Raw genomic sequence first — 9934 nt, forward strand, 5'->3', positions numbered from 1 at the left:
ATTTAACTAAAATTCCCCATCTCTAATTCTCATCTACTTTGCCTTTTTATTTGCTTCTTATCTCCTTCCCATCTGTTCCTTTGTTTTTCAGTTCCCAGTAAAAAAATAAAAGCATAAAAATTTATTAGTTCTATTTTAAGTAGTATTTCTCATCAAAAGTTACATCCTAGGTTTCCAAGAAAATCATTTAATCTTCAGCCTTTCATTGCAAACAAAATAGATGAGAAATAATGAAGAATATATATGTTCGTGCATTAAAACAGATTGAACAACTTATTGAAATAGATTTTTTTATTTTGAATGATACTTTTCTCATAACTGAACAAGTTCAATAGACAAAATAGATACTTGGAATTACCTTCAATTATAGCTTTGAAACCGATTAATGTTCGCTGGATAATAACCGCGGTTCTCAGCCATACTGAAAAATCATGTATAGCATGGTATAGCAGAAAATTTTCTACGAATAATAAAATTAAATCGTAAAATTAAAACCAGTTTTGTTAGACCGTGTTTTCTGTCCCTGATGGTTAACAAAACTGGTGAACACAGTAAAAGTGTCTGACTGATTATGACGTAAAAAAAATTGCCAATGAGAGGCCACTATAAATTTTACCATTGGTCAATAATGGCCTCTCATTGGCTAATTTTTTTTACGTCATAATCAGTCCGACACTTTTACTGTGTTCAAACTGGTTCTAATCTTGAAATTTTTCATTTTCATATTCGTTGGCTTAACATCTTTGGAGCTTGGTTATTTATGAAGTTGAGTGTTCAAACGTTTGAACCACACATTTTAATGTTAAAGAAGGGGTAATTTTGTGTAACATCATTATCCATTTAGGTCCATTAGTGTTCCATAATATTTAGAAATAAAATCCCTACCTCAAATGTCGTCTTCTGTATAAGAAAAACAAGTTGTAAATATTGGTCAGCTGAGTGCAGAGATATCGAAGAGATAACAACTAACTTCAAAACAAGAAATTTATCTCAGTGTCAATATTTTGAGCTTAGAATTAAGCTGTGTTAATAATAATATATAAAGTGCCTAAATTATAATTGCAAAAAACATTAGATGCAAAGTGCCAAATACAACATAAGCTAATCCATAAAATTAAAATACAATATAAGCTAGGATGCTAATCAAAATAAGCGTTAGGCACCATCCCAGTTGAGGAGTGAGAATTAGCCCCTGTTGACAATATAAGGCTAGCTAAAACTGCAAAAAAGATATTCATGATTTAAAGAAGAAAAGAAGATTCAAATTTTTAGAGCATATTTTATAAAGAATTTCAATTATTTCATTTTAATATAAAAAATGTTTTAGATAAAATGACATCAAATTTAACATCGAGGATAGATCAGCTAGATGCTGAATCATTAGGTAAACTATTTAGACCTTAGACACCAAAGGTTGGGCAAGAGGGGTGTTTGTCCCCATCAAACTTTGAAACTCCTCATTTTTCCCCTCTGTAGAAAAAGCTTAGATGTCTGTGAAGTAGACCATTACACTTTATTCTTATTCTTAAAGCAGGTTAAATTCTTAGATATCAGTAAAAATTACACAAAATGAAAATATTTATGGAGGCCTTTTAATTTAGTTTCAAAACAAGAAAAATATTTTTGGTGGGTTTTTTTCTAGGGGAGATTTCTCTTTTGAGGGTGGAAATAGTGGTGGTACACCCCCAAAGTAGTCACAAATCTACCTTAAAGAAGAACTATATCGGTTCTACGGTTCTTTCGCTACTCACTTACACAGACAGACAGACATTCTGTTACTTTTCTGAGGATAATCTGTATTATTTTATAGACTCAGAATTATCCAATATATTTGTACAGAGAATCCAAGATGCTTTCAAATACTTTCTGAGGTAAGGAGATTACTTTTTTTTAAATACAAATATATAATTTTCTATTCTAAATGTCGTCTTACCAATGTTTGTTTCTTTAAAAATCTATTTGAATATTAGTAAATAAAAGATAAATATATTTAAGCCAGGGGGTAATAATTTATATTTGCAACGGAAAAAGCTGTACTGTCGACTCATAAGAATGGTAGCTGTTTAAAGTGCCTTTAAAAAAGTTTTTTTTAACTTTTGGCCGAAGTATCCTGAAAGACGTCTGATGATGCAACCTAAATTCAGAGAATCAGGGCTACATACATACATTTGTCATATTAGGCACTATGAAAAATTTATTAATAATGACGATAATCAGACAAATGTTTTTTTATCTATTTAAACCGTCTCTCTTTTGTTGAAGGGATAGTTCAAAGTAAAAAGATTTTGTTAAGGCACCTTTTCCTACATGCAACTTAAGTATTATAATTCAGGGAAGGTTTTTTTTTCATGGGACAATTTCGCTTGTAATATTGGATGCGTCCCTCTACAAAATAGTTATAACGTACATTCCCTACACCTATAGGAAACTTTACTGAAATGAGATCTTAGGCTACAGACAAAAAAACAGACAGACAACCTTTTTCTTTTTTTATACAGATATACTTCAGACTTCCTAACTTATTATTTAGAAATCCTTGGGATTCTGTTGGTCCTGAGATAGAAGCTTTTATAAAGCTTGTTCTTTGGTCTTCTACACTTTACTCCAGGTATCAATAACCTTTACTAATAAATATCGTAGATAATGCCAACCAATGGATCATGTTTCGCCAGCCGCGTTTAAGCCTCAGTAAATCGTCATATGTCTAAACCTTTTCCTAAACAGAAAATCCATCTTAACAGAAATTCATTTTTTTGCCTTTCTGTTTGAAAATCTGTGTTCTGTTGATCCAGAAAAAGTATATAACTATCTTGAGTGAGGGTAACTCAAACCTCGAGAAATCGCCATAAAACAATTGCCTACCATATTTATTTCTTTTATTTTACAAAACAAAAATATAAATGGGAGGGTGAACTTTTCCCTTACTCCTTACCCGATGAACACGTATAGTCCACTAGTAGATTAACCGCTAAAATATTATTAATAAAAAACTCATTGTACTAATAATTTAGAATCTTATATCTAGAGGTGCTACGGTTGGGCAACAACTGCTAACATTGAAATTAAAAGATCCTTCAAAAAGACAGCTTATTGCAATAGGTAAAATAACACAATATTATGAAAAAGAATATATTATTTTTTTTATATTTGATTTTAAAAATCACTAAACCTATCCATACCAAATATATTGTAGTAAAAGAATGGAGGGGTGTATGAGCTATTTATAACTCAATCACGGGTTGGGGACTCTGTGTCGATTTTCAAATGGGTCTTGAATATCAGTCAATAGCGTTGGAAAAATAATGTCAGCCAAGTAGCTACAAAAAGGACAGAAAGCAATTTGCAAGCCGACGAAAAAGGTCCCCACCACTTGGGCCAGGTAGTTGTTTGGATTATACATCTATACATTTATTCAAAATATAAATTTTTTTTAGGCTGTTTCGACATATTGAGAAAATATCTAACAGCAAGACAAGCCACAATTGTGAGGTAAGTTCAGGGCCCATTTTTCAGTGAAATCATCACATTACAATTTTTAAAATTCAGCTGTTCAATCCATCCTTTCAGAATTTACTCTTTTGCACAAATCGGGTTTAATTGTAAGGCTCATGCGCGGCTCCGGCGCGGCTGCCGAGCCCTGTCTACAATTTTTAGAATAACAAATTATGTAAATTTTTAATTTATTTTGGGATATGGGGATTCAGTGCTCGACTAGGAACTTTTAGGAAAACCGATGGATGATTTTTTTGAACTTACATGCATGTTTCTTTAATTTTGTGATGCTTCTCAGTACAATTAGGTATATCTTTATCATTTGTAATATTTTCATTAAAATATTGCAGGCTTTTAAAATAGTTGCTAGACTTTTATTCAACATGCCTTATGAATGTTTTTAGATGTATTTTAAATGTTTGGTAAATTTTCATTGTTTGTATTTATTTGACTTCTTGACTGAAAATTTATATTAGGCTTTTACTTGTATAGTCTTTTTTTGCATACAGAATAGAAATAAGATAATCGACATATTATATACTTGGATGTTGCATCAGATTTTCTTGTACTCTTATAATGGTACCCCCCATCCGCGCACTAGGGCTTTACCCAATCCCCTCTTCCTACTGGATGAACGAATTGACAAATAAAGAGTTTCATGTTATCAAGCCAAATTAAAGACAAATTTCCATTGTCAAAATATCCACGTATATCCTATATTCATTGATAAATATAATCCAAGGTGTAAATTTCACATTGATAAATCTTCCTCTCTCAATTAAAATATGCTGAAAATGTTTGTAATGGGTTTTTAAAAACAAATCTAAATTAGGGGCAAAGCATATTTTATTTTCCCTTTATTTTTCTATGTAGCACTGTATTTGTAAATTAGCAGGCGTTGATATGAATGAATTTAGATCAATCAATTTCAATATGCTTCGAATTGGAAAACTTTAACTTTAGAGCATAGACGTCCATGAGTGGGGGTAAAGGGGTGTTTAATGTTTATCCACCTCAAACTTTGAAACCCCTCATTTTACCCCTCTTAAAATGTTTAATACATTAGTTTAACCCCCTCAAATCTTTGAAACTTTGCATTTGACCCCCCTTAAAATAAAAAGCTTGGACGTCTCTGCTTTACAGAAAATAATGCAGGAACTTATAAATATTTATCATCATCTACTTTTCCTTTCTTTCCTTTAACTTATAAAAAAATATTTATTTAGGCTGTTTCCTGAAAGACTGCAGGATAATATAGAAAAATTGTGTAGATATACTGGGATTATACTTCAGGAATATGTGAATACAAAACAAACAAGGATAATATAGCATAATAGACAGTCGGAATGAAACATTTTATTTTTCCTTGTGGTATAAAAAGACGGTTGTACAGCTATAAAACTTTACAGAGAGGATTGGGACATTGGGCTGTTTATTACACAAGTTTCAGTACCTTCCTAAACATGTTACATTAATCACTTTTGACACAAGTTTTTTAGCAATTTAAAAACATCCTATATTGAAGTAACAGGATCTATGTCTGTACTAAAGGATCTTGCTAACCGTTTAACTGATGTGGTTTTCCTTTAAAATGTAGCTTCTCATTAGACATGGGAAAGTTAGAACTATTTGGAGGGAAGGGATAGCCGCTATTAAAAATTAAGTATGAAGAGGTAAGGGTAGGTTGTGTGATTTTGGGGGTTTAGTTGTACTTGTGTAAAATTATTTTGCGGCGGGCATAGGCATAGCATGACCAAAAAGAACAAGGAAAACACAGATAACTTTTGCTACTTCTAATGTTTTATAATGTTGTTTTTGTATAAACATATATGGCAACCTACAGGCATTGGAAATATTGAATTTTCTTGTTTTCCTCCAAAAAGGAGTTTATCCGTTTCTGATCCATAGACTTGTGGGGATTAAACATCAGTAAGTATATTTTTTACTGTTTTATTTCATACCTATAGACTAAAGTTATAAGTGTGTGCTCTGTAAGTGTAATATCTTCACTTCAACGACCAGACCTAAATATATCCTATTCATTTTTTATACTTAAAAAGTAGCATGATGTGTGTTTGTTTATCAAGTAAGAACTCATAAACTACTTAATCTTGTATATAATTTAAAGACCCCCAAAAAGTAAGCAGCAGCATGCAAAGCAATTCACCAGGGGGGTTGTGAAACCATTTTTATAGGTGAAAAAAGGGGGGGTGAGGAAAGCCTTCTAGATTTCAATTTTAATTTTAAGGGGGTGTTGACACCCCCTACATCCCTGATGTAATATAAGTACATAAAAAAAGGTTTTTATTTAATATATTAGTAATATGATATTATTTTAGATCAGAATTGACAGAATCTAGAAGCCAACAGTTCACCTATATGTCCAGGTACAATTATTCCTTATATACAAACCTTAAAAAGAACTAAAATTTACATATCTAATAAAATATGATAACCCATACGGTAGAAAGAAAAATCATATGTTTACATACAGATGTGCATATTTTTAGTTAATTAAGGATAGTTACCTGTTATATCTGAAATACTCAATCTGTTTTAATTGGAAATTGTTAAATTCTGTAAAAAAAAAATCACCAAACCTTTCATTTAGAATAATGGATTTAATATTACTTGGATAAGTTAAACTTGTAGCTGGCTTAGATAATGATCCTTTATCCATCCCATTTAACCCATTTAAGAGATATACATGGTAGAAACCTAAAATGACAATTTTTCCCTGTCTAAATATTTACGTAAATATATCCTGTTTCCATTTTTAGATCAGTAAAAATTCAATTCTGATAATGATTAATTATTTTAGAGAGCTGCTGTGGCATTCTTTATCAGAGATAATTATTCTTAGTCTACCTTTCTTCAATTTCAACAAAGTTTCTTCAGTTTTCAGGCAATTCATTCACTTTAAACCATTTTATAATCATTTAAAAACCTACCCACTTAAATACAACTTTTAAGAATCTTTATTTATCTTTATTATATAAAGTAGTAACTGTTTTTTGTTTGAAGATTAAGATATCATTAACTATTCAATCGATTGAGATAGATTTTTAAAATCTATTTTTATAATTCATATTGTAAAATCTTCAAAGTATAGTACTTGAAATTTTAATTTAAGCACGTTTTAATGCAAAGTAAAATTTTATAAATTTATTCCATAACAAATAAAGAAAGTGAATAAAAATTTAAATAGGACAAAGAAACCAGCTTTAAATGGAAATTGTGGACTTTGTAATGATGTACCTGTTTACAGGCAATGGATATAATAAACATTTACTAATGGATAAGATGTTTCATCAACCAAACCATGAGAATCCAAAATAGGATTTAAAAAACTAAATAGTAAATACAATGGTTTAGTTAGAAACTATTAAATAGAGGATTTAAAAAATTAGATAGTAAATAAAATGGTTTAGTTAGAAACTATTAAATACACATGAGCTATTTAGAAAATTGTTGGACAAGAATTATTACATCCATTACATGTGTAGATTATCAGCTGATTGTGGTCACGTGTTCTGTTACTACTGTATCCATGCGCATGGAATGCCGCGCTGTCCTGTATGTGCTCAAGATTTAGATATTAACAATCTTCAACATCCAACTGCAAGAACAAAGATTCTTTAACTTGTTGACCTAGCAGAGTTCTAAAGGGATAAAACAATGAACAATAAATTCATGTACCTGTAGGGGGAGAAAGTCATTCAAAAATCATTCACGTGACATCATAAAAATGAGGGAGATGAGAGGAGAGGTGGGAAAGAAAACCCTCAAAAAAAAGAAATGGGTAAACCCTCATTTTTATGACATCACGTTGATGATTTTTGAGTGACATTCTCCCCCTACCATGTACCTCTTCTCCCTCACCAAAATTACCTCTTAAGTGGATCAACACTCTTGGTGGAAAAGTCTAGACACTCAAATCATAAATTTAATATAAACCTTGACATGTTTAATTTCAGCCAACAAATATGAGAACGAGTTTATGACGTTTTTGATAAAGTTATAGTGTGTAGCCTAGTTTTGTTTTGTTTATATTTTTCATTTCAAAAAGCTGCACTATTGTAGGACAAAATCCTCCTTGTAATATCCTATTTTATAATGTAGTAAAGGTATAATTTGTCTTTTAAAGGAACCCTAAGGAAATAGTAAGTTTGATTCCTGGTTTAATTAGAATATAATTCTACAAAAAAAAAATAGGGTATTTAATAAAATATGCATTGTTTTACAAACAAGGTTACCAAAGGAAAATTTTGGAATATTTAGAACACACTAAGATATTAAAGAAAACAATATTTTAGTTTTTTGAAAATGAGGATAATCACCCTCAGCTTAGCTATGTTAATTAGTATTGTCGGATGTGACACCAGGGTAGTTAAAATCCCTGGAAAAAAATCGGTTTAAGTGATTAACTTTGTTTTTGTAAGCGGAAAATCATAGCGGAAAAAAAATGTAACTAATAAAGGCTGAAGGCTTTAAATTGGGAGTTTTAGGTCTACTTGTGGCAGTCTTTCAGCAGTTAAATCAGTGCTTTTTTTGCATGGTTCCTTTAAAACTTAGGTCCCAACTGATTTCGGTTTAGGAAAGCTTATCATGATTCATAGGATAGTTTATGCATTTTATCTTTTCTCTACCCCCCCCCCCCTTTTTGAATGCTGAGGCTCTAAAGGAGCGCAGCCACTAGTTTCTGTGTTAAACTATTGTGATAATGTATATCTTTATAAAATATTTAAATATATAAATGAATTAGATTTATTTTAATTTTATTCTAATTTCTAAAAAGTGTATTCTAAAAACAGACAAAAAGTGACGTAGTTGTGTTCAATATTTTGCCTAATTGTGCCAGAAATCCTTTGTCAAAAAAGCAGCCGTGAATAAATTAGTATGTTAAAATGAACACTTAATTTGTTTCTTGGGTTGCCCCATCCCTAATCCTTACAGAAACATAAGAATAGTTATTTCTCGCATCGTATTATAAACGGCTTTCCGCGAATATAGAATGTACAATTATGAGATTAAAACTAGTTTTTTTAGCCCCGAGGTGACGAAGTCACCGGCTAAAAAAACTAGTTTTAATCTTATGATTGTACATTTCTATATTCGTAGAAAGCTGGATATAATACGATGCTAGACATAGTTTTTTCGTATGGATGAGAACCGGTTCCTATCCACCGGATTCGAATGAATACGAGAAATCATTTTAAAATAACAAAAGAATGTGTCCCAACTTTTGTGATTTTTTAAAATAGCTAGTCGGTGTTTTTATTAATTAGATGTAAAATGATCCATAGAATTTAGATATGCAATCGATTTTTTTTTGTAGACCTCTTATTTTTGAAGTAATTTAAGTTTTTGAAATTAAGTTAGTTTTAATGTACTAAAACGCAACAAAAATAGAAGAAAATTGCCATTATGAATATAAATAATAAGATCTTTAATTTGACACCTTACTTTTTGAATTCTGTCGAGTAATTATTGGAAAAATCTATTTTGTTGAAGCCCGGTTAATCAAAACTTTGATTTTTGGGAGATCGTCACGAATGGGTTAAAACCAAATCACAAAAGTTAGGACACGTTCTTTAAAATTAAATCTATCCTATACTCTGCTGCTTATAAGGACATACTTTCTCTAGGTATAAAGAAGATCTGATATTAAAAATTCATTCACATTTTCATTATAAATCTGTTAATCTATGAAAATGAATTAAATAGTTGATAAAAAGACAGAAACCTTAGTTTAAAATCTAAATACAAGAGTGTTTTCACAAATAGTCCAAGCGATATTCACAATAAATCAGATTTGTGTATTATACTAGTCTACTAAGAGCTCAAAGATAAAAATAATAAAAATTGTTTATTATGTTAGTCTACTAGTGGTTTGGTTCAAAAAGGATAGCTCTTATTGTTAATTTAGGCAGGTTTAAATTGCCCTATCGATTTTAAACTTTAGGGGCTGATTCCTATACCAGTTGGGTACGATTTATAAAGCAAAGCATTACTATAATCATTGCTAGAAATGGCGTACCTCCATTAAATTTTAAATATTTTGACAACATTTTTTCTTCGTATTTTCACAGTAGTTTTTCTCCTATTTCTAGCACCTACGGGGGAATCTAACCATGCGGGTCAATCACCTAACCTAATATAACCTAACCTAACCTAAAATAAAATATCAAAAGCCATTGTGAAAATACGACAAAACGCCACTTAGGAGGCGTTGCCACGAAAGGGGCTGTACCCCAATATGGAATACGACAAAACGCCCCATAAGAGGCGTTGCCACGAAAGGGACTATACCCAATATTTTTAGCAAAGCAGCACCAAAGTCATAAAAATGTATTGAGAATATGCTTACAGTATTAATCGCAATTTTTCTAAAAATGTATACACAATATTGATTGAATTTATTATCTCAATAGCTGAAAAA

General features: G+C 30.8%; 2 protein-coding genes across 2 annotated transcripts; both read left to right on the plus strand.

Moving 5' to 3' along the window:
* The first annotated feature begins 1330 nt into the window (after positions 1–1330).
* On the plus strand, positions 1331–4854 carry LOC145315203 (peroxisome biogenesis factor 2-like). Its single transcript, XM_080155244.1, has 6 exons — positions 1331–1384; positions 1811–1871; positions 2531–2608; positions 3026–3099; positions 3435–3489; positions 4719–4854. Exons 1-6 carry the CDS (start codon positions 1333–1335, stop codon positions 4819–4821), a joined length of 423 nt encoding a protein of 140 aa, XP_080011370.1. The 5' UTR covers positions 1331–1332; the 3' UTR covers positions 4822–4854.
* Positions 4855–5333: 479 nt separating this feature from the next.
* Positions 5334–8255, plus strand: Pex2 (peroxisomal biogenesis factor 2). Its single transcript, XM_080155245.1, has 5 exons — positions 5334–5421; positions 5832–5879; positions 6314–6397; positions 6701–6760; positions 6999–8255. Exons 2-5 carry the CDS (start codon positions 5872–5874, stop codon positions 7132–7134), a joined length of 288 nt encoding a protein of 95 aa, XP_080011371.1. The 5' UTR covers positions 5334–5421; positions 5832–5871; the 3' UTR covers positions 7135–8255.
* Positions 8256–9934: the final 1679 nt, after the last annotated feature.

Source organism: Acartia tonsa, chromosome 3, assembly GCF_053477335.1.
Source record: "Acartia tonsa isolate MP-2025a chromosome 3, ASM5347733v1, whole genome shotgun sequence".
Classification (NCBI taxonomy): Eukaryota; Metazoa; Arthropoda; class Copepoda; order Calanoida; family Acartiidae; genus Acartia; species Acartia tonsa.